At 41.4% G+C, this 26,159-nt stretch overlaps 2 protein-coding genes across 4 annotated transcripts in view; one reads left to right on the plus strand and one right to left on the minus strand.

Moving 5' to 3' along the window:
• Window positions 1–21,873, minus strand: part of EIF4E3 (eukaryotic translation initiation factor 4E family member 3) — a 109,673-nt gene extending 87,800 nt beyond the window's left edge. The window contains exon 1 of one of the 3 annotated variants that reach the window (XM_074313293.1): window positions 21,754–21,873. The gene's annotated coding sequence lies outside the window, so the exon portion shown is untranslated. Of the gene's footprint in view, window positions 1–20,871; window positions 21,011–21,555; window positions 21,694–21,753 lie in introns of those variants that run through there. The other 2 variants (XM_074313294.1, XM_074313292.1) reach the window with 2 other exon arrangements.
• GPR27 (G protein-coupled receptor 27) lies at window positions 21,200–23,839 on the plus strand. Its single transcript, XM_074313287.2, has one exon. The coding sequence runs from the start codon at window positions 21,394–21,396 to the stop codon at window positions 22,516–22,518; it is 1,125 nt and encodes a 374-aa protein (XP_074169388.1). The 5' UTR covers window positions 21,200–21,393; the 3' UTR covers window positions 22,519–23,839.
• Window positions 23,840–26,159: the final 2,320 nt, after the last annotated feature.

The following is a 26,159-nucleotide window of genomic DNA, read 5'->3' on the forward strand; positions in this document are numbered from 1 at the left end:
ACAATATGTTATCTACAAAAAACTCACTTCAAATACAACAACATGAGTAGATTGAAAGAAAAAGGATAGAAAAGATATATGTCATGTAAAAATTAATCTTAAAAAAGTAAGAGTAGCTATAGTAATACTAGATAAAGTAGGTTTCGGAGCAAAGTTTAGTAGAGACAAAGAAGGACATCATATAATGATGAAAGTAGGATTTCCGAGCAGGAATTCCCACCCATTCCCAGGAATTTTTTTCACTTTCCCATTCCCGAATCCAGAGAAAGGTTGGTCGAGATATCGGGAAAATTGGTTCCTTGAACCCAGGTGGTTGGTAGTATCGGCTGTCACTTTGTGGAAATGATTCATCTTGGAGAACAGAAAACAGTTTATATTTCAGGATTTGGGAAAGGGAAAGCGAAAAAATTTCCTGAGAATGGGCGGGAATTCCCGCTTGGAAACCCTAGATGAAAGGATCAACCCACCAGGAAGACATAACAAACCCAAATATGTGCATTAAAAATCAGAGCCTCAAAACATACCAAAGCAAACCCTGATAGGGTGAAAGGGAGATAGGTGATCCACATTTATAGTTGGGAACTTCAATACCTCACTGTTAGCAACTGATAGAACTACTAGACAGAAAATCAGCAAGGGTATATATAGAAGAAATGAAAAGCAAAATCAACCAACAGTAACTAACACACTCTCTCTCTTTTCTCTCTCCCCCACACACACACAGTTTAGAAAGGAAAATACTCAATATATACTGATAATACTCAATATATACTGATAACAAAAGATGAATACAAGTCACGTTTAACTTCTGCAATTATGAGAGACACTCAAAGTGGTTACCATCAGCATAATTTTAATCCAGTTTTTTTTGTTTCTTAAAATGTGTACAGTTGGAGTCAACCAAGATGGCGCAGTAGGTAAATGCTGTGTTTACCTTCCTCACAACCACATCAAAATTACAACTGATCTACAAAATGACCATTATTGAAAATTGCCTAAAATCAAGCTGAGCTGAAGCCTCTCAATTAAGGACATACAGAAGAAGCCACCTCCAGAATGGTAGGAAGGTCAGAGACGCGGCACGGGCTGGTCCCACACCTGTGTGTGACCATTAAAGATCAGGAGGGATATTTTGGATGTGGGGGTCCCCCCATTCCTTAAAGGAGAGAGAGATACCAGCCTCACCCCAGCCCAGGGTACCAGTGCCGGGGAGAGAAGTCCCCATAATTTCTGGTTGTGAAAACCAGCGCAGATTGTGACTGAGAGAGACTGAATGCAGCTGCACTCACAGCGCTACTCTTGAAGGGACTGCATGCAGACTTACCTACCAGTGGTCACTTGCTCTGAGTTCCAGCACTGGGGCAGGGGAACTGAGTTGTCTGGCTTGGGCCGGGGCTGGAGAGGCAGCTTTCTCCTGGAGGGCGGAGCTGGTGGAGGCCATTATTTCTTTGTTGAGCCCTCCCCCTTCCCGGCGTGTGAACACAGGCAGCCTTGATTTCTGAGTCTCTGCTGTTCGATCGCCCTGCCCTGGTGATTTGAGACCTGGCCCCGACCAACTTTTGGGCACACCCAGGCTGCTTCCAGTGGCTTTTTCATGCAGACCGTGGGCCTTGGCTCAAGCTGCAGACTTTCCTAGGGTCTCTCAAAGGTTCGCGGAACCGAGGCAAGAAGCATCTGGTGTGAGCATGTCCTGTACCTCTGGCTGAGCAGCCCTAAGCCAGCACTAGTGGCAGCCAGCCTTGGTTCGTGTCTTGGCCTCTCAAAGGCATTTCCAAACACAGCATGGGCAGCAGACATCTGCGGATTTCTTTCTGGCTCCCACTAGGTGGCCCCGGGTGGGGCACGGGCTGTGGCTGGAGACCTGCAGTGGATCCCCTCCAAGGTGGTCCTGGGGCTGGCGCCCCCAGTGGCCAGCTTCAAAATGACCTGGAGCATCACCTAGCCATCTCCAAGTATGACACACCCATGGGGCGCATTGGGCAGGCACCAGAGTCCTGCTGAGGCAGATCCTGCTCTGTAGGATCAGCCCCTGCCCAACAACTTTTCCACTGTAGTCAAGGCCAGTCCTTACAACCAGTGAGCCCAAGGGTCAGTCCCTCACATTGATGTGCAATTATCAACCGAGGCTAAACTGCAAGAAGAAGGCACACACAACCCACACAAGGGATACACCTGGAGCGTGTGGCTCAGGTGACCAGAAAGACTGCGCCACTGAAACCCACAGCACACCTACTGCATAAGGCCACTCTAATAAGGCCGGAAGACATAGCAGCCCTAACTAATACATAGAAACAAACACAGGGAGGCAGCCAAAATGGGGAGACAAAGAAACATGTTTCAAATGAAAGAACAGAACAAAGCTCCAGAAAAAGAACTAAGTGAAATGGAGATAGGCAATCTATCAGATGCAGAGTTCCAAACATTGGGTATAAGAATGCTCAATGATCTCATTAAAATGGAGATGAAACCATGAAAAAGAACCAGTCAGACATAAAGGATACAATAATGGAAATGAAGATATAGTACAGGGAATCAACAGTAGATTAGATGAAGCAGAGGATCCAACTAGTGATGCAGAAGATAAGGTAGCAGAAAACACCCAACCAGAACAGCAAAAAGAAAAAAGAATCCAAAAAATTGAGGAGAGTTTAAGGGGCCTCTGGAACAACATCAAGTGTATCAGCATTTGCATCATAGGGGTATGAGAAGGAGAAGAGAGAGAGCAAGTAATTAAAAACCTATTTGAAGAAATAATGACAGAAAACTTCCTTAACCTGGTAAAAGAAATGGACAGACAAGCCCAGGAAGCACAGACCGTCCCAAATAAGATGAACCCAAAGAGGCCCACACCAAGACACATCATATTTAAAATGCCAAAGGTTCAATACAAAGAGAGAATCTTAAAAGCAGCAAGAGAAAAGCAGTTAGTTACCTACAAGGGAGCTCCCATAAGACTGTCAGCTGATTTCTCAACAGAAACTTTGCAGGCAAGAAAGGAGTGGCAGGGAATATTCCAAGTGATGGAAAGCAATGACATAAAACCAACATTGCTCTACCCAGCAAGGCTGTCACTTAGAATTGAAAGACAAATAAGGAGCTACCCAGACAAGAAAAAGCTGAAGGAGTTCATCACCACCAAACTAGTATTACAAGGACTCTTAGAGGGACTTCTTTAAGATGGAAGGGGGATAAGGACGGGTGAAAGGGAAAGGGATTAAGAAATACAAGTTGGGTGTTATACAGTAGTCATGGGGATGTAGGTTATAGCGTAAGGAATATAGTCAACAATATTGTAATAACTAGGTATGGTGCCAGATAGGTACTAGATCTATCAGGGTGATAGATGGGAATGGAGTTGGGGTCAGGGTGAAAAAGGTGAAGGCATTAAGAAATATAAATTGATAGTTAATACAGTATGGGGAATATAATCAACAATGTTGTAAAGATCATGTAAGGTGCCAGATGGGCACGGGACTTGTCAGGGGGCTCACATCATAGATTGTGTAGATAGATGTCTGACCAATGTGCTATACACCTGAAGCTGAATAATACATTCAGTAGAATAGTACCGAATGTCAACTATAGCTAAATATATAGGTATATATAGTCACGGGATGTGGAGTACAACATAGGGAAGATAGTCAATGGTATTGTAACAGCTGTGTAAGGTGTCAGAGGGGTAGTAGCTTGGAGGGTAGGTTATCATTTTATGAGGGGTTTAAATGTCTATTAGGTTGCTTTGTACACCTGAAACTAATAAAAAAAAGAGTAAACAGTGTCTGTGCTATGCAAATGCAAAAAAAATGTGTACACATTTTTTGGCATCCTTTGTGTGTGTGTGTGTGTGTGTGTGTGTGTGTGTGTGTGTGTGTATACACACATATGCACACAGCACTTTAGCAGAGCACACATTTTTGTCAAATGCTCCTGTAACATTCACCAATATAGATTAAATCTTGAACATAAAACAAACCTTAACAAATTTAAAAGAAACCAATAACAGAAGGACAATAACCAAGACAACAGGAAAATTTCCAAACACTTGAAAATTGAATAGTACAAATAGTACATAAGTATATAGTCCATAAGCTAAAGAGGAGTCTCAAAGAAAATTTAAATATACATAGAACTGAATGAAAATAAAAATATAACATATTAAAATATGTCAGATGCAGCTAACACACTGCTGAGAAGGAAATTTATAGCTCACGCTAGAAAATAAGAAAGTTTTCAAATCAATAATCTAAGTCCTGCATTAATAAACTAGAAAGAGAACAGCAAAGTAAACCCAAAGCAAGAAAAAGGAAGAGAAAATATAAAGATTAAGAACAGAAATCAATGGAAATTGGAAAAAATACCTAATATCAATAAAACAAACAAAAAATAAAGACACTCTTCGACATGCCAAAGCTGAAAGTATCCATCGCCAGCAGACCCGTGATACAAGAAACGTCACATGAAGTCCTTCAAGAAGGAGGAAAATGAAAGTCAAAGGGAATTGAGATCTATGGAAAGGAAAGAAGAGTACTGCAAATGGTAATCACATGGGTAAATATATGAGAACTTTTCTTATATTCAAAATAATCTCTTTCAAAGACAATGAACTGTTTAAATAAAAATAATAACAATGTTGTATGTGGTTTATAGCATAAAGAAAAGAAAAATGTGTGACAATAATAGCACAAAGGTTGAGAGGGAGAAACGAAAGCAAGCTAACATGTTTTTATACTATTCGAGTATGTGAAGAGGCATAATATCCACTGAAGGTAGACTGTGGTAAATTAAAGATTATTCTTTAAACCCTATGTAAAGCCCTAAAACAACACAGCAAAGAATTATAGCTAATAATCCAACAAAGCAAATAAAAAGAAATCATAAGAAACATTTCATTAATCCAAAAGAAGACAAAAAAATAGGGAAGAAGGAATAAGAAGGAGGTGGGACAATTAAAAAAACAAATAGCAAAATGATAGACTTAAATCTTACCATATTAATATTCACATTAAAAGTAAACCATCTACTCTAATTAAAAGTTAGGGATTGTGAGACTGGATAAAATAGCAAGACCCAAAAATAATGCTACCTACAAGAAAAACACTTTAAATATAAAGTAGAAATAGAGTAAAAGTAAAAGGATAGAATGTCTATTTGTCTTTCAGCAGGTACTATATAAAAGTTTAATTTAAAAAATATGTACTGAGTATCTACTATGACCAGGAATATATGAGAAAAACTGTTAAGAGAACCAAAAAATTGTGAGAAATCATTTAAACCCACACACCCGTGTAAGTGCACACACACACACATGCACACACGCACACACACACACACACACACACACACTGAAATCCCAGGCTTAGGTTGTAAGCAAAATTAGAAGTTACATTGATCCTTAGGTTGGTTTTATGAGCATATCCTACCATAACATAATTTTTTAAATAAAAGTAGAAAAAGATATACTGTGCTACTTCTAATCCAAAGAAAGTTCAAGTAGCTACATTAATATGACACTTAGTAAATTTCAGAGCAAACAATATTACCAGAAATGAAGTTCAATTAGTAATATTAATATAAAGGAGTCAATTCACCAAGAGGACTCAACAATTTTAAACATTTTTGCTCCTGATAACATATCTCCAAAACACATGAAGCAAAAACTGTTAGAACTACACAGAGAAATAAATAAACCCATAGTTATACTCAGAAATTTCAACATTCTTCTCTCAATAATTGATAGAACAAGTAGACAGAAAATCAGTAAGACTATAAAATCAGTAAGACTATAAAAACAACTCTATCAATCAACTTGACCTGATTGACATTTGTAAAACATTCTACCCAAAAACTAAACAATACACATTCTTTTCAAGTGCACATGGAACATTTAGCAAGGTAAACCATATTCTGGCCTGTAAGACAAGTTTCAATACATTTAATAAACTCAAGTCATACAAGTATGTTCTCAACTCACATCTCACATCATTTATAAGAATTAACTCAAGATGGAACATAAAACTAAATGTAAAACCTAAAACAATAAAACTTCTAGAAGAAAACATAGGTTTAGGCAAGAATTTCTTGGATGTGATACTAAATGCATGATTCATAAAATAATCCAAATTAATAAGCCAGACTTGAAAATTAAAATCTTCTGCCCTTCAAAAGACACTATTAAAATAATAAAAAGACAAGCCAGAAACTAGGAGAAAGTATTTGCAAATCATGTATCTGAAAAAGACCTGATTTTTAGAATATATAAAGAATTCTTAAAAATTAATAAGCAAATAAATGACTTAATGAAAAAATATGGACAAAAATTTGAACAGATTCATCAGCAAATAAGACATGGCAAAAAAAAGCACATGAAAAGATACTCAACATCATTAGTCACTATTTCCGATGTAGTAGAAATTCTATTCCCAAACTATCAATGAAATATGAAGGCAATATAATGGCATTGCCAGCTATGTAAAATTTTCAAATATTTAGCTCCAAAGCACCTTTCTCAGGAAGCCACCGATGTATACACACTACCTAAAAATGAAATGAAAGAATAAAGCAAGAAAGAGAAAAATGTGGGCTCCAAGATACAAGAGACCTGACAGAGGAAAGGAGAGAAGAGACAAACATGATGGTGAAGGGAAGTGTCCAGATCAGACTGAAGTAAGAGAATAAAGGTTCCAGGAAAGATGTCTCCAAGGACAAAAACACAACCAATAGAATGGATGATGAATTTGGCTGTACTGAGTGAAATTGTATGATTCTACAAGAAAATTTGAGGTCGAGTTAGATACATGTCACTTTAAGGGGGGGGGGGAAAGGAAATCATTAGTTTTAAGGAAAATTAAAAAGTTGTATAATTTACAAAATGTAGTTATAATACACAATTCAGCTGTGAACTATACCATGCAGTGCGGAATTTTACAATCCCAACCTCACTGATGCTAAATACTCCAAACAACTTTACTTATTAAACCAGTTCTATGCCTTTTAGGGTGGCAGCAGGGGGTGTCTGAGAAAAATAGCTGTTTAATAAAAACGTCTGTGACACTGAACTCGGACCTTCTCGAGGAATTATGGAAATCTAAGGAGAAATGTGCCAAAGTCATGCCTTTTATGTTACTTGTTTCACCACAAAAATCTGTCTGGCTTGTCTCTAAGGTAAGACCTATTTTATTCTTACAGATACTCTTCCCAACAATTGTAATAATTCTGCCCAATGAAAGAGTCTCAACTTCATGTAAATCAAAATCCAATGCAAAACTTGGTGGTAGGGGGAAAAGGGAGAATTTATACGTGTGTGGGATATGTCGGTGTGTAGAGGGTGGGTGTTTTAGAATCAAACTTTTATTTTTTTGTTACAAGAAAGTCATTGGCTAATAGGTAAAACAGAAAATGAAAAAATAGTGGTACATCTCTAAAAATGTGTCTTGTGGACCTCAGTTCCACAGCTTAGAGCATTTAAAAAGGATGTGCCGCCCACCACAAATCTGTATTTTAAAAAACAGTCTCTGTCATTCTCTAACAGAAAGTAACAACAGTCAATGCACTATTTGACTTTTGTGAAAGAGACGAGGGAGGTGGAGAAGATTTTTGCTAGACTGAAGTATTATATATTATATATCAGTAGCAGCTCTGATATACAATATTCACACCATTATTCCATACACAGAATAGAACATTTAAGAAACAGGTTTGATCCTATAATCTTCTGCATTGAAGGTAGCACCCTCATCCTGATGGTAGCATTCAATCTTTAAAAGAGTAATTTAGAAAACAACAACAAAAAGAATAATTTAGGATCACAACAGGATTTAACCACTAGAGGGAGTTTAAACAGCTATTAAATACAACGGAAAAGAGAGTGACCACATAAAACAAGGCTTTTTCTCACTTGGAGTCATGACTATAACTCTTTGAAAAATTATATTACAGAAATATAAAAAAGGTGGAACTGGATCAAAATGGCGGCATGAGGTGAGCCTCTGTAAAGCTCCCCTGGAATTTACAACTAATCAAACAACAAAAACTCCACAAAGGACTCCCTGAACAGCAGACAGGCAAGACGAAAAGGCCCACTACCAAAGTCACCTCCAGATGGGCGAATCACGCGAGTGGGGGAGGAGGAAAGGGAGAAGTAAGGAGACGGAGCCACGCGGGCGCAGGACGCAGACCTAGCTCAGTGCGCCGAGCTCGCTGCTTCCCGGAACTACCGCAGCTGCGGGAGATCGGAATGCTAGGGCTCCGCTTATGGCCCACAGGGCTGAGGGGGCAGCATACAACACGGCTGAACACAACACTCACGACAGAGACCTCGGAGAAAAGACTGAGGGAAAAAGGCTGAAACCGGTGGTTTAAGCCCTCACTGCCAAGCAGAGAACGGAGCCTTAGGCACTGAGACTAGCCGCCCCCTCCCTCCCCTCCCAGAGCTCGCCCTGCCCCCACCTGCCCGGTGCTAGAAGCGAAACAGTAGCAGTGTCAGATCAAAACAACAGAAAATTTGCTGTTTTGAGAACTGTGGACCGCAAACACAAATTCACAGCCCAACTAGTTCCAGCAAAGGGGAGAGAGCTGTGGAAGCAGGACCGGCTGTGGTGGTGGTTGCCGCCATTGCTCTGGGCCACCTCTCACAACTCACCCCGCCCCTGACCACACCTATCTGGGCGGATCCCTGCAGGAGTAAACAGAACTGCTGAAACATACGGGCTCTGAATCTGGTGCAGGAAGAGCTTTGGAACTTCAAAAACTCTCCGCATACCCACCGGGACACTGCGCCCTGTGACCTAGATGAACTATTAACAGAGGAGAAGCCCGTCTCCCAGGGAATCCCCCCATTCTGTGAGAAGCTGGAATAGTGCAGAGAAAACATAGCACTACCGTGTGAGAGAGAGAAAAAAGGCTGCAGTCGGAGAGAAAATAAAACATTCTACCAACAAGTACTGGAAAACAAAAGAAAGACCACTTCCTATCAACCTGTTGCAGAAGCCACTCCTGTAGATGTCTAGGAAGAGAAACAGTAAATCAGTAATTGCCATGAATAACCAAGACAACAAGATAGCTCAGAAAGAAAGTGAAAAATCTCCAGAAAAGGAACTTAAAGATACAGAAATATGTGACTTAAATGACAGAGAATTCAAGATTGCAGTTCTGAAAAAACTCAACGAGATGCAAGAAAACACAGAAAGGCAGTATAATGAACTCAGAAACACAATCAAAGAACAACATGAGCATTTTACGAAAGAGATTGAAATTTTAAAAAAGAACCAAATAGAATTTCTGGAGATTAAGAACTCAATAGAAGAAATTAAGAATGAAATAACCAGCTTAGGTAGTAGAGTTGACCAGATGGAGGAAAGAATCAGTGATATCAAAGATAGAAACCTGGAAATTACACAAATGGAAGAAGAAAGAGACTTGAGACTTAAAAGAAATGAAAGAACTCTACAAGAACTTTCTGACTCCATCAGAAAGAGCAATATAAGAATAATGGGCATACCAGAAGGAGAAGAAAGAGAGAAGGGAACAGAGAATATATTCAAACAGATTGTTGATGAGAACTTCCCAAACTTGTGGACAGAACTGGACCCTCGAATCCAAGAAGCAAATAGAACACCTAATTACCTCAATCCCAACAGGCCTTCTCCAAGGCACATTGTATTGAAGCTGTTTAAAATCAACGACAAAGAAAGAATCCAGAAGACAGCCAGCGAAAAGAAGACGGTAACCTACAAAGGAAAGCCCATTAGAGAATCATCAGATTTTTCAGCAAAAACTCTACAAGCCAGGAGAGAGTGGAACCAAATATTCAAACTATTGAAAGAGAGAAATCATGAGCCAAAAATAATATATCCAGCAAAGATATCCTTTAGATATGAAGGAGGAATGAAGACCTTTCCAGACATACAGAAGCTGAGGGAATTTTCTAATACATGACCTGCACTACAAGAAATACTAAAGGAGGCTATTCGACCACAATCAACAGGGACAATCTGTGGCAACCAAAACATAAAAAGGGGGAGAGTAGAGGCCTGAACCAGAATATGGGATCGGAGAAAGTAAGCGTGCTGAAGAAAATGGAATACTCTAAATATCCAACTTTCGTTTACATAAACTTAAGGGTAACCACTCAAAAAACATCCAGAAGTGAAATAGATACTGTAATAAAAAAAGAAACAGAGGGAAACATCATAGAATACCACCACACAGAAATAATAGACAACAACAAAAAGGCAAAGAAACAATGGAGACACAGCCTTACCAGAAAACTAAAGATAGAATGACAGGAAATTCTCACATATCAATAATCACCCTAAATGTAAATGGACTGAACTCACCAATAAAAAGGCACAGAGTAGCAGATTGGATCAAAAAATTAAACCCAACCATATGCTGTCTCCAAGAGACACATCTCAGCTACAAGGACAAGCACAGACTCAAAGTGAAAGGGTGGAAATTGACACTCCAAGCAAATGGTACCCAGAGAAAATCAGGTGTAGCCATAATGATATCAGATGAAACAGACTTCAGGGTGAAAAAGGTAACAAGAGACAAAGATGGACATTTCATAATGGTAAAGGGGACTATACAATAAGAAGACATAACAGTCATCAATATTTATGCCCCAATCAGGGGGCACCGAAATATACCAAGCAACTATTAACAGAACTAAAGGGAGAAACTGACCAAACACAATTAGAGTAGGGGACCTAAATACATCATTGACAGCTATAGATAGATCATCTAAACACAAAATAAATAACGAAATAGCAGCCCTAAATGACACATTAGATGAAATGGACATAATTGACATATATAGAGCACTTCATCCTAAAACATCAGACATTCTTTTCTAGTGTACATGGAACATTCTCAAGGATAGACCATATATTGGGACATAAAATCAGCCTCAGCAAATTTAAGAAGATTGAAATCATACCAAGCATATTCTCTGATCACAAGGCTTTGAAATTGGATATCAACTACAAAAAGAAAGCAGGAAAAACACAAATACATGGAGATTAAACAACATATTTTTAAAGAACAACTGGGTCAAAGAAGAAATTAGAGGAGAGATCGAAAGATACATAGAAACAAATGACAATGAAAATACATCCTACCAAAATTTTTGGGATGCAGCAAAAGCAGTTTTAAGAGGGAAATTTGTATCATTACAGGCCTATGTCAAGAAACAAGAAAAATCCCAAATAAATAACCTCATGTTACACTTTAGAGAACTAGAAAAAGAAGAGCAAGTGAAAACCAAGGTCAGCAGAAGAAAGGAAAAACAAAAATCAGAGCAGAACTAAATGAAATAGAGAACAAAAAGACAACAGAAAAAATTAATGTGACAAAGAGCTGGTTCTTTGAAAAGATTGACAAAATTGACAAACCCTTGGCTAGACTCACTAAGATGAAAAGAGAGAAGACACTAATTAACAAAATCCTAAATGAAAAAGGGGACGTTATCACAGACAACACAGAAATACAAATGATCATCCAAGAATACTATGAAGGACTATATGCCACCAAATTCAATAACCTAGAAGAAATGGACAAGTTCTTAGAAACATGTAGCCTTCCAAGGCTGAACCATTGAAAACTGGAAAATATAAACAGACCAATCACCAGTAACGAAATTGAATCAGTCATCCAAAACCTTCCCAAAAGCAAAAGTCTGGGACCAGATGGCTTCACTAGTGAATTCTACCAAACCTTCAAAGAGGATCTAATACCAATCCTGCTCAAACTCTTCCAAAAAATTGAAGAAGAGACAGCACTCCCTAACTCATTTTATGAGGCCAACATTACCCTGCTACCAAAACCTGGTAAGGACAGCACAAAAAAAGAAAACTACAGACCAATATCTCTGATGAATACAGATGCAAAAATCCTAAACAAAATTCTAGCAAATCGAATACAACAATGCATTAAAAAGATTATTCATCACGACCAAGTGGGGTTCATCCTCAGGGCACAAGGATGGTTCAACATACTCAAATCCATCAATGTGATACATCACATAAACAAAATAAAGGACAAAAATCATATGATTATATCAATTAATGCAGAAAGAGCATTTGACAAGATACAACATCCATTTATGATTAAAACACTTAATAAAATAGGTATAGAAGAAATATACCTTAACATAATAAAGGCCATATATGACAAGCCCTCTGCTAATCTCATAATTAATGGTGAAAAACTGAAGCCCTTTGCTCTATGTTTAGGAACACGACAGGGCTGTCCCCTATCACCTCTGCTTTTCAACATAGTGTTGGAAGTCCTTGCCAGAGCAATCAGGCAAGAGAAAGAAATAAAAGGCATCCAAATTGGGAATGAAGAAGTTAAATTATCACTCTTTGCAGATGACATGATGCTATGTATAGAAAACCCTAAAGACTCCACCAAAAACCTATTAGAAACAATCAACAAATACAGTAAACTTGCTGGCTACACAATCAACGTACAAAAGTCCATTGCTTTCCTATATACTAACAATGAAATCTCAGAAAAAGAAATACAAAAAACAACTCCTTTTGCAATTGCAGCAAAAAGAATAAAATACCTAGGAATAAACTTAACCAAGGATGTGAAGGATCTATATGGTGAAAACTGTAAGATATTTTTGAAAGAAACTAAAGAAGACACAAAGAAATGGAAAGACACTCCATGCTCGTGGATTGGAAGAATCAACATAGTTAAAATGGCCATATTACCTAAAGCAATATACAAATTTAATGCAATCCCCATCAAAATCCCAATGACATTTTTTAAAGAAATAGAACAAAAAATCATCAGATTTGTTTGGAACCACAAAAGACCCCAAATAGCCAAAGCAATCTTAAGAAAAAAGAACAATACTGGGGTTATCACACTCCCTGACTTTAGCTTGTACTACAGGGCTACAATAATCAAAACAGCATGGTATTTGCAGAAAAACAGACACAGACAAATGGAATAGAATTGCGAACACAGAAATAAAACCACATAACTATGGACAGATAATTTTTGACAAAGAAGCTAAAAACATACAATGGAGGAAAGACAGCCTCTTCAATAAATGGTGCTGGAAGAATTGGATAGCCACGTGCAAAACAATGAAACTGGACTGCTATCTGTCACCATGTACAAAAACTAATTCAAAATGGATCAAAGACTTAAGCATAAGACCTGACACAATAAACTGCATAGAAGAAAACATAGGTACTAAACTTATGGACCTTAGGTTCAATGAGCATTTTATGAATTTGACTCCAAAGGCAATGGAAGTAAAAGCTAAAGTAAATGAATGGGAGGGACTATATGAAACTTAAAAGCTTCTGCACAGCAAAAGAAACCATCAACAAAATAAAGAGGCAACCAACTGAATGGGAGAAGATTTTTGCAAACAGTGCCTCCGGTAAGGGGCTAATATCCAAAATACACAAGGAACTCATGAAACTCAACAACAAAAAAACAAACAACCCAACTGAAAAATGAGCAGAGGACCTGAAGAGACATTTCTCCAAAGAGGACATACAAATGGTAAATAGACATATGAAAAGAAAAATGCTCAACATCACTAATCATCAGAGAAATGCAAATAAAAACCACAATATATCACTGGGGTGATATCACCTCACCCCAGTCAGAATGGCTATCATCAACAAGACAAATAGTAACAAGTGTTGGAGAAGCTGTGGAGAAAAAGGAACCCTCATACACTGTTGGTGGCAATGCAGACTGGTGCAGCCGTTATGGAAGGCAGTGTGGAGGTTCCTCAAAAAATTACGAATAGAATTACCATATGACCCAGCAATCCCTTTCCTGGGTATCTACCCAAAAAATCTGAAAACATTTATACATAAAGACACGTATGCTCCAATGTTCATTGCAGCTTTGTTTACGGTGGCCAAGACATGGAAACAACCAAAATGTGCTTCGATAGATGAATGGATAAAGAAGTTGTGGTATATATACACTATGGAATACTATTCGGCGGTAAGAAAAGATGATATAGGAACATTTGTGACAACATGGATGGATCTTGAGAGTATAATGCTAAGCCAAATAATTCAGACAGAGAAAGCAGAGAACCATATGATTTCACTGATATGTGGTATATAAACCAAAAACAACAAAAGAACAAGACAAATGAGAAACAAAAACTCATAGACACAGACAATAGTTTAGTGGTTACCAGAGGGTAAGAGGGATGGGGGGTGGGAGATGAGGGTAAGGGGGATCAAATATATGGTGATGGAAGGAGAACTGACTCTGGGTGGTGAACACACAATGGGATTTATAGATGATGTATTACAGAATTGTACACCTGAAATCAATGTAATTTTACTATCAATTATCACCCCAATAAATTAAAAAAAAAAGAAAAAAAAATGAGGGTAAATTTAAAAAATACATAAAAAAAAGATTTTAAAATGGTGATAACATACTACTGTAGATTTTTGTTTCTTTTCTATTATATATTGGAAGTATTCATAGTCAGGTGGTTAAAAAACTGCCTACAGCACAATGGTTTTTCTCAATTCTGCATCAGATGATACAACCCCCAGGTTAATATTTACAAGATATTGATGGGTTTTCCCTCTATTATGTATTAGTCAACACAGCCCTATATGTATTTATTAAGAATTCAGACTTTCAGGCCGGACAGACTAAATTTTTAACCTTGCTTTGTCACTTTATGCTATGTAACCACAGACTACGTAATTAACTGCTCTAATTAACATAAGACTCAAGGTTCCTAATCTGTGAAATGGGGGTACAGGGTTCTGAAGGAGTAAATCAGATAATGCATGCAAAGCCCCTCGGTATACTACTGGATCCAAAAAAGCGCCAGTTTTTCTAGCAGACAGACATTGCAATACCCCTATAAAGCTACTGACTGAATAAGAATTTCTTAATCCCTTCCCCCAAGTTCTCTTCAGCATCAAAGCATGACAAGCAGAACAAAGGTGCTAGTAAGACCGGGTCTTATATTAACTTTTGCTCCAAACAAAGCATTAGAGCTGATGGTCCGGCTGGGTCTCATTTCCAGGGAAACGGTGCTACTAATCTACTTTCTGTCTGCAAGGATTTGCCTATTCTGGGCATTTAAGATAAATGGGATCGTATAGTACATGGTCTTTTGTGTTTCGGTTCTTTCACTTAGCACATTTTCAAGGTTCACCCATGTTTTATCATGTAACAGTACTTCATGCTGTCTGATGAGTGAATAATATTCCATTGTATGGATTTTATGGATTTATCACATTTTGTTTATCCATTCATCCGTTGATGGACATTTGGATTGCTTTCTCCTTTGGGCTATTATGAAAAACGCTGCTATGAACATTTGTGTACAATTTTTTAAAAAAAATTTTATTGGGGAATAGTATGTTTTTCCAGGGCCCATCAGCTCCAGTCGTTGTCCTTCAATCTAGTTGTGGAGGGCGCAGCTCACTGGCCCAAGTGGGAATCGAACTGGCAACCCTGTTGTTCAGAGCTTGTGCTCTAACCAACTGATCCATCTGGCTGCCCAGTGTATAAATTTTTATGTGGACATGTTTTCATTTCTCTTGGATACATATCTAGGAGTGGAACTGCAGTGTCATAGGTAACTCCATTTTAACTTTTTGAGGAACTGCCAAACTATTTTCCAAAGTAGCTGCATCATTTTACATTCCAACTAGCATTGTATGTGAGTTCCAATTTCTCCACATCATCACCAACATCTGTAATTCTGTCTTTTTGATAACGGCCATCCTACTAGGTGTGAAGTGATACCTTTGATTTGCATTTTCCTAATGACCAATGATGTTAAGCATCTTTCCTTGAGTTTACTGGCCATTTGTAAGTCTTTTCAGAGAAATGCCCATTCAAATCCTTTGGCCAATTTTCAATTGGGTTATTTGTCTTTATATTGTTGAGTTATAAGAGTTCTTTATATATCCTGGATAGAAGTCCCTCATCAGATCTGTAACCTGAATATATTTTCCCCCATTCTATAGATTGTCTTTTCACTTTCTTGAAGGTGTTCTTTGAATTACAAACTTTTAAACTTTTAATAAAATCCAATTTATCTATTTTTGTTTTGTTACTTATCTTTTGGGTGTCTTACCTAAGAAACTACTGCCTAATCTAAAGTCATGAAGATTTACTCCTATGTTTTCTTCTAAGAAATATATGGTTTTGCTCTAACTCTTAGGTCTATGATCCATTTTGACTTGAGTTTTGTATATGGTGCGAGGGAGAGGTCCAACTTCATTCTTTTGCATGTGGAAAAAAATCAACTGTTAAAAGAATTTTTACTAAAATAACAATATGCCATGCACATACAAATAAAGATATTAAATGAATTGGTCAACAAATATATGCAGTGAAAACAATATTTTAAGGTATGCACTCATAATTTTTCTTCCTCTATTTTTCTCTTTCCTTCCCAATATTCAAGCAGATAGCAGGCTCAAGGCTTCCTTGCCTAGGAGAGGTTTATAGCAAAGTAGCTGCCCGGCTTTTGTTCTCCCAAACACCTAAATTCTAGGACCAGGGGAATTGGCCAATTATATTTTCTAGAAAAACAAGGAAGAAGTGGTTTCCCCCTCTGCCAGAGTAGTTAGGGAGTCCCCAGAAAGGGAGGCAGAAGGAAGGAGAAAGAAAGGGCACCAAGAGATAAAGGATCTGCACCCCATTTCCCAGACACACTGCTGCGAGGCATGGCTGTGGTGTATCTGTATCATATATATCTTCAGCCCCAAAATTCTCAACCCTAAGTTTGGCACAAGGCAACTAAGGATCACTAAACCACAATGGCTTGTAAGGACAAGAATAGTAAGGTAAGAACCGACCAAACATTAGATGAGATTACCCCCCCCACACACACACACACACACACACAGGCATGTCTTGAACGACTGTGTCTGTGCAATCTAGGCACTACCCTGAAATTATGTCATGTCCTGAAGAAGCAAGGGGCCATGATGAAACCCAAGAAGCACTAAGGTTACATTTTTTTTCCCTACATTTTTTCCCCCCTCCAGCAAGACAAAATGGTTAACTCAGAGTGAGAAATTAGGTTTCTAGAAAGCAGTTATATATTTCTTGCATGCTTGATTTTATGGACTGACACTCATACCTGCCACACAAATATTGAGAACCCTCTATGTATAGGACCTCCTGATAGGCTAATTTGGGGTAAGAAATACAAAAGTCAATCAAGACATGATTAGCCAAGGCATTTATAGTCTGGTAAGAGCAAACGTGAGTAACTGTAGCTGCCATTCATTACATACCACTGTGTGACACCTGTGCCACACTCTGTACATGGGTCACATTTAATGGAGTCTTCCTCACAACACGGCTTTGAGGTTCAGAGGTTCAGAGGACACACGGGACTTGGCTAAGATGCACACCAGTAATTGGTGGGACTTGGGTATGAACCAAGGTACACGTAACTCCAAGTCCACTTTCATTCCTGAAGTAATGACTCCCTGCCATGAGAGGCCAGTCTGAGAGCTGTCCTTTGAGAACCCAGCATCCACTGGACATAGACTGTGGCTCATGTTTTCTAAGAGCTGGGATGGGGTTAAGTCAAACCAACCTTTTCTAACTTTCTGTGCAATGCACCTATTGGCAGATGACTGGCCAGGAGACATCGGCCACACTGGCTCCCATGATGGTGGGACTCATGGCCTTGCTGCATCTGTCAAGGTGTGTCAATCAGTTCCTATGAACAGTCTGGGTTTTTATTATCATTCTCACATTCTATATGTTCAGCAAAGAAGTGACATATCTGATTCAGGGGAAAATCGCAACTTTTCCATCTATGTGCAAAAGGAAAAATTTGGTTATAAGCAAAATGGAAAATGTTATAGGAAAAAATATCATAGAGCTGTTATGCTTTGAGGTGCAAGCACTTAACTTGGAGCCTACGAAACTATTTAAATTCTTGTCTGAAGCTTCCTAGAAACAATAAAAGGAAAATAAGTTGATTCTGGCAATGAAATAAACGTTAATAGTTTTTCCTTAAGTACTAATCTACTGAACAAATGTTAAGCATGAAAGAAGCAGACATATAAATGCTGTGAGAGCCATGATTTATACATTTTCTATTGCTGCTTCTGCTATTTGATCCTGGGTAAATGACTAAACCAAATCTCATATACCAAAGAGAAACATATTGAGCCATAGAGAGAAGTAGAAATCATAGAGAAGTCTAAATGATAAGGGCCTACCGCTTCTCTGTGTCCTTGTCTGAAGAATCTCTCTTCATATGGGGTTATAGAACCATTCAACTTGCATTTTCTCATACACAGTCTGAACTTCAGAGCTGAGGACATTCAGAAATCATTTGGTCCAAGGCCCCATTTTATAAATGGGAACATTTCAGATTCCAAGTGGTTAAATGACTTGTCCAATGTCATGTGTGCATTAGAACAAATAATATTATTATTTCAACTAAGTGGGAAGGGTACTGACCTCAGAGTGAGAAAACGTGGCTTCTACTTCCCACTCAACCAATAATGAATTGCTCTGTTTATAAAAGGGTTAGATTAGATGGTTTTTGAAAATCCTTCCCTCTCTGAAAGGACTATAATTCTGTGCACATAAACATCAGTAGTTTTTGTTTGTTTGTTGTTTTTAGAAACTCAGTAACTTTCTTTTCAGTTATGAAAAAGAGGCACTCTGTATGGTAATCATGAGTGTGGGCTCTAGGACCAGACTTTCTGCCTTGCAATCCCAGCTCTCATATTTACTTGTGGTGAAGTGAAAGTCTGCACAAATTACTTAACCTATGTGCCTCATCTGCAAAACAGAGATTGTGACAGAACCTACTACAGACGGCCCTTACAATGATGAAATAACACGTCAGGGACTCAGCACAGAACATAGCACACAGGAAGTACTTAGTAACTGGTGGGTACCACTCATATTATCACACAGGAACTGGAGTTGCGGTCTTTGTGTGGGTCATTAGAAGGCATCCCTTCCCTGGGCAGAAGCAGGTCAAGTGCTAAGGTCCACATCAAGGCAGGATCTCATTCTCTACTGCTAAATGTCTGTCTTTCTAAAAAAAGAAACCATTTCCCAACTTCCCTTCCTGATAGTGGTAGCCAATGACATATAACTGCTTGTTATAATGTAGGACTTCTTAAAATCTCTTCAGAGGGGCCTATTTGGCTGGAAGGAACACTTCTGCTCTTCCCTCATTTCCTTCTTTCTGCCTGGAATGCATAAGCAATGGCTGAGGTGTCAGCAGGCTGTTGATCATGAGGGAAGGGCTAAAAGGCTTTCAGAGACTCAGTCATAAGCCAATAATTCAATGTCGGCAATCACTGACATCCAGACATCTTATTGCAGGAGGAAAATAAATTTATGTATATTTTTAGTTACTATTATCAAAATGCAATCCTAACCAAAGTACCCTCTTTTCTGTCAATAAACACTTGCAGACCTGTCTGGTCAGCCACTTGCCCCTGGCCACTTAGGGGTGCTAAGTCAGATCTTTATTGGCTGTCACTTAGATTTTTGCAAGATGTCCACACTGTCTTCAAGGTCCTTGCTCAAAGTGTGGTCTGTGGACCACCACCATTAGTGTCACCTAGGAACTTGCTAAACATGCAGAATCTTCGCGTCCCTTCCAGATTACTGAACCAGAATCTGCATTTCCACAGACCCCCAGTGATTTGCATGCACAGTGAAGTCTGACGCTCGAGGCTACACTTCCAGGCTCTGCTGTGAGTCCTCTCAAACACAACTGCCAAAACAATCTTCCCAGTCTTCCCGGAGCACAGCTCGCATCACGTCTTTCTCCTCCAAAACCTTCAGGGGCTCTTCACTGCCTACAGACTCAAGTTTACATTCCTGATGATTCAGCCTTTCTATGATCTTGTGTTGCCCTGGAAATGCCCACCAAAGTGTCCTCTATGCACATAGTAGGTAGGCAATAAATAAAGTTCTGCATAAAATAAAAAAAGTGAGTGTACCTGGAAACAACATATTTCTTAATTCTGGCTTTACTATGCTAGGCATTTGGCATAGCGGTACAAAAAACTGACACGGTTCCTTGCCGACATGGAGCTTAGAGACTAGTTGGAAGGATCAGATTTTTAAAATAAATTAAAATATGTAATGGTAAATAATAAGTACTAGGAGGTAAATGAATGGACAGTAAAGTAGAAGGATGGTCAGTAGGATGGCCCAAAGGCTGGAGAGCCTGCTGTGAGGCTGGGCCAGGCAGAGGGAACAGCAGGTGCAAAGACTTAAGAGATCTTAGTGTGTCTGAGGCTCAGAATAGGGGCTGCCCTTTCAGGCTTACCCAGAAAATGGACACGGTGGGAAGAAGGTGTCACGGGGTTCACCTTCCAAGTCACTTAAGAGAAAACGCTAAATTTCTTTTCCCGACATATGTCTTCCCTGGGACCACGGCGAGGCGGGAATCAGAGCCTGCTGTACAGTCGCTGAGAACCCAGCCTTGGATATCAGACCCAGAGAGATGTGAATCCTAGCTCTGCCGTTTACCGGTTCTCAACTCCCTTGACCTCCAAGCTCTGCCTCCTCGGGTACAAACGGGTTAAGATTAAAACCAACTTCGCAGTTACTGTGAACGCTGAGCAAAATAACGCTTCTAAAACTCCCAGGACACTGCCACCCATCAGTGCTCACCTGAGCATTAGCGGTTACAGGACTGTGACGAAGGTGATTACTGTTAATTATTATTAGCTTCCGGGCAGAAGGCTCATCCCAGATATTCCTATCCCCTGAGGCCTCCCGACCCTGCTATCCCAAGCAACCCTCCTTCCCCTCCTTCCGCCCCTCCACCCCCACCCCAGCGTACGGCCTTCGTGACCCTAGCGCGGGCGCCGGGCGCCGCTGCCGGACCCCCGTTACCTGGGGCCAAACGCGACTTGTCACCACCTCGCGTCCTGGGCCCTGCATCCCTCCCGGCCGCCTCCCAGCCCCGCAGCTGCCGCGGCGGCGCCCCAGCCCAGCCCGGCACGGGAGGCGGCCGCGCTGCGCGCTCCGGCGGAGGGGAGGGGGCTCCTCGGAGGCGGCGGCGCCGGCGGCGGCGGGCCCGGCGGGGGCAGAGCCAAGAGGCGCGGCGGCATTGGCGGAGGGGAGGAGGAGAATGCAGGGGGCTGCTGGCGGCCGCACGGCCCTGTCCGCAGTGAAGCCCGCGGCGCCCAGGGCGCAGGGAGTGGCCGTCGCCTCCTGCGCGCATCATTGCTGAGATGGCGGCGGCGGCGCGGTGGCGCGGGGAGCCCGAGAGGAGCCAGCCGGGCGCAGGCTGAGCCCCGCCGGCCCGGGAGCTCGCGCAGGGCCCGTGCAGCGGCGGAGCCTGGGCCGGGCGGCGCGCGGAGCGGCGAGGCCGGGAGCGGCCCCGGAGCAGAGCGTCGGGCCGGGGAGGCCGCGATGGCGAACGCCAGCGAGCCGGGTGGCGGTGGCGGCGAGGCGGCCGCGCTGGGCCTCAAGCTGGCCACGCTCAGCCTGCTGCTGTGCGTGAGCCTGGCCGGCAACGTGCTTTTCGCGCTGCTCATCGTGCGGGAGCGCAGCCTGCACCGCGCCCCGTACTACCTGCTGCTCGACCTGTGCCTGGCCGACGGGCTGCGCGCGCTCGCCTGCCTCCCGGCCGTCATGCTGGCGGCGCGGCGCGCGGCGGCCGCGGCGGGAACCCCGCCGGGCGCCCTGGGCTGCAAGCTGTTGGCCTTCCTGGCCGCGCTCTTCTGCTTCCACGCCGCCTTCCTGCTGCTCGGCGTGGGCGTCACTCGCTACCTGGCCATCGCGCACCACCGCTTCTACGCCGAGCGTCTGGCCGGCTGGCCGTGCGCCGCCATGCTGGTGTGCGCCGCCTGGGCGCTGGCGCTGGCCGCGGCCTTCCCGCCCGTGCTGGATGGCGGCGGCGACGACGAGGACGCGCCGTGCGCCCTGGAGCAGCGGCCCGACGGCGCCCCCGGCGCGCTCGGCTTCCTGCTGCTGCTCGCGGTGGTCGTGGGCGCCACGCACCTCGTCTACCTCCGCCTGCTGTTCTTTATCCACGACCGCCGCAAGATGAGGCCCGCGCGCCTCGTGCCAGCCGTCAGCCACGACTGGACTTTCCACGGCCCAGGCGCCACCGGCCAGGCGGCCGCCAACTGGACGGCGGGCTTCGGCCGCGGGCCCACGCCACCGGCGCTCGTGGGCATCCGGCCCGCCGGGCCCGGCCGTGGCGCGCGCCGCCTCCTCGTGCTGGAGGAGTTCAAGACGGAGAAGAGGCTGTGCAAGATGTTTTACGCCATCACGCTGCTCTTCCTGCTGCTCTGGGGGCCATATGTCGTGGCCAGTTACCTGCGGGTCTTGGTGCGCCCTGGCGCCGTCCCCCAGGCCTACTTGACGGCCTCCGTGTGGCTGACCTTCGCACAGGCCGGCATCAACCCAGTCGTGTGCTTCCTCTTCAACAGGGAGCTGAGGGACTGCTTCCGGGCCCAGTTCCCCTGCTGCCAGAGCCCCCAGACCACCCAGGCCACCCTCCCCTGCGACTTGAAAGGCATCGGTTTATAAAGGGCTCTCCTGCCACCTATACCCCAACCCGACCTTCCCTTTTGGCTTGGACAACGACTTTCTTTCTCCCCTTCTGCCCCCTTTTTAATGGTCTAAGCTGCCTTCAAAATGACAAAGTGGATAAGCACTTGGATTGTACAGATTGCTTTTAATGAAGGGGTGGGTGTGGATGTCCAGCACCACCCCAACTCCGCTCATTGTCCTCCCAAATATATTTTCATCCTGAAAATAGGCCTGGAGTCTTTGTATTGGTACTGATGTCTTTTATTCCATGTTATTACCTTTTCTTTCTTTTCTTTTTTTTTTAAATAAAGGCTAAAGTAATTTCCTTCATGCAGCGTTTCCTAAAGACCATGGCCAGTTTTCTACAGAAGCTATTTTTGACAACCTCAAGTGGCATTACATTTTGCAGTGAAGTAGAGGAACCGAGGAGGTCTTCACAAGTCGGATTTCTTGAACATCTTCTGCTGGAAGGAGAAGGGCAGGGGGGGAATTGTCTTAAGTTCCCACTGAATTGCCGCCCACGGAGTCGGTTGTGTTGCTTTGGTTCTTTGAAAGTGTTGAGAACTTTGTTCAGTATTGATACTGAATTTAAAGAGCAGCTATGGGAGTGACTAACAAGGCAGTAGTTTTTTAAGCAGTAACAAGTTTTGTTTCCTATGTTACTTTACACTACCAGATACTACTCGTCAGCAACAACTGCTCTCTGCAGTATACCAATCTTGACTGGAAACATTTCTGTAAAATTGTAACTTTTAAAAGAGTTAAAAAGTGTTTTGGTTAGTAATGGTGTGGAGAAAATACAGTATTGCATGTTTTTGTATGTACTCATCTCGGTTCGTGGATTGGGAGGCTCTGAGAAGCAGAGTACTAAATCAGAATTGTTTAGCTATTTTTTTGCCAATAAAAATTAAAATAATTTTATGGAAACAACTTGTGCTTTGAGGAGCCCAGCTTTATTCTGTTTTATGAAACTAATTTCCACTTTGAAAATTGTTCTTCTTTTGTTCATGGTATAAATAAATGAATGGCATATAATGATACTTTACTTCTAGGAAACAAAGCATTTCCTTAAAATGTTTGCTAGGTTAAGCTGTGCTATTCTACTGATGGTTATTTTAAATTAATAATGAGAACTGTAATTTTAAATAATGTTTCTTTGTTAGACACATGGTAATCTTAAATTGAAAGACTAAATTCTGCAAGTACTGTATCATTTTTCCTTATAATGCTACATTTTTATTAATGTACCTTCTGTTTTGAAGATTTATATCTGTATTTCTCTTGCATTATACAAATATACCAGTATTTTCACTCTGGAGTAGTGTTTTTTGTTTGTTTTGTTATTGTTGTATGAGGCAGTGTGTATTAGTACTAGGCTGTGACTGGTACTAATAGGTGTCTAAGCATGGTACTCATGTTCTATTATCCTTTTAGTGCATGTTGTTTAGTTGATCGTCAGCATATCTAAGATATTTGGAGGCTTTTCAACTTAAAATGCAAGATAAAAACCTGCAAATCTCTTTTAAGGGGAAGAAGCTGTAGACATATACACTGCTTTAAAACTATTTTTTATGAACATATGAAACCTGAGTATGAGCAAAGTAATCATTTTGATAAAATAATTAAAAATGGGTGCATTAAATAGATTGAAATTTATTTTAGTTGAACATAATATAAACAACTCTTCAGTCCAAGAGGAATATAATAGTAAGATGGTGTGGCCAATTTAATTTAGCTCTGGTAAATGGTCAGCATTATTTTATTTTTCAAAAGTCAATCAGTCTGTGCAGACAGGTCTCATGCTCGGAAAATATGCATAACTATTACCCTATTTCTTCCAGGTCATAAGGCCAGGTAGATGTCGATTATCCCAGGGCCATTCATGAGAAATCTCAGGTAACCTAAAGACAGGCCCAGGAAGAAGTCTCTCATCATCTAACCCTCCACCCACCCACGTGATCCAAGTTAAAAAAACAGAAGTCGCTAAGCCCAGGTGCTATTCAGAACGTTTAGTGCAGGCGCGGCACAGGAACCAGTCCACGAGGGCCAGCCCTGACCAGCGCCAGCCTTCCTTGGCAGCCCCACTGCAGAGATACCCTTTTGGCGTTAGATGGCCTTGAGTTCATGGACGTTTTTTCATGGATGAATCCATAAGCCAGTGATTGTCAAATTTTTACATTTATAAGAATTACCTGAAGAGCTTGCGAGGTTCAGGAATTCTTATTAGGAGGGGTTGAGGTGGGGTGGGACCCAGGAAAGAGCATTTTTTAACAAGTTCCCCAGGTAGTTGGAGGCCTAACTCCAGGCTTTTTTTCAGACATAATTTACTGTAGACAACTTGTATACAAACTTGGTTATCTGGTTTTATCTTGTTTTATTCTGATTAGATGGATGATTTCTAATGAGAGTTGAGGTAAAGAGTAATGAGAAATGACAGCTAACTGCACAGGAAAAGGAAAGAAGAACCACAAGAGGCAGAGGAAACAAGCTGTCCAGGAAAATAGAAGGTGTGTGTGGGGTGGGGGTGGGGGTGGGGGTGGGGGGGAGGGTGGGCACAAAAAGCCCCTCATACTTCAACAGCTTCTTGGATCAATGAATCTATTAACGTGTACTTTGTTAATTATATTAATAAGAAAATCATCCAGAAAAGGTTACTTGTGTTTCTGAATACTCTGTTCATTGTGCCAGGACAGATACAATGTACTGGAGAAGACTTCCATTAAAATAACTCACTTTGTTTATTTGGGAAGTTACTTTAGCACTCCCTCAATCCCAACCAGGGTGAGAAAAACAATTGTCAGTATACTTGAGGCAATGAAAATAGATTTCTTGTATATAAATCATGCATGTCCTGGCATGAAATTATTAGGTCAAAAATGAGCATTTGGGGATCTTTTGATATCTTACATTAAATATCTTTTTGAAAAGATCATATCTACTTATATTTCCACCTGACCATGTTCATTTTTTTAAAAATGAAATATCTCAAGCAAAGTGGAGAAGCATATAACAAATCAATAACCATAGTGAGAAGTAAAAATCTCTGTATGCACTATTCAGCCTTGCCAAATCTTGTCAGTTTTGCCATATTGGTTTCTCCTTTCCCCTTTCTCCTTTTTCCTTTTCTTTCTTTGCTCCCTCTCTTATTGTCTCCTTCCCTTCCTCCCATTACTTTTTTCATTTCCTTCCTCCCTGACCTTCTCTCTTTTTAAAAAAAGAAATAAAATGACACCACTATTTCTGTCAAGTCTTGGTCTCACCATCAGGCTTCTTCATTCTCAAGGGCCCTACGCCTAAGAGGTGACAGGGCCCCGGGTTCTAGGGCTGAATCAGGGTTTAGCTTGACAAACCCTGTAAAGCTGTTTGAGTTGGAGAGGTTGGGTCTACTCTTCACTGTCTTTCCAAGGTCTACAGGAAGAGTGGAACATTCCTAGCCTGCCAGGCTTGCTTTCAGATTGGGCCCCTCCACCACCTTGGCCTCAGGCTCCCCTTGTGCTTCCCTCTCTCTCTTACCTGATTGCCTTTGTATTAGCTCTCCCTGGAAAGCCCACACCCCCTACTCTGCCAGGGAACCCTCACTAACCCCTTTAGGGCAGAGGCAACATTCACAATATTGAATAACTGGGATAGCATGGACG

Source organism: Rhinolophus sinicus, chromosome 5 (assembly GCF_057876585.1).
Source record: "Rhinolophus sinicus isolate RSI-liver-muscle chromosome 5, RSI-T2T, whole genome shotgun sequence".
Taxonomy (NCBI): Eukaryota; Metazoa; Chordata; class Mammalia; order Chiroptera; family Rhinolophidae; genus Rhinolophus; species Rhinolophus sinicus.

Coding starts and splice junctions, on each gene's coding strand:
- GPR27 (XM_074313287.2), top strand. CDS start 21,394: ATGGCGAACGCCAGCGAGCCGGGTGGCGGTGGCGGCGAGGCGGCCGCG.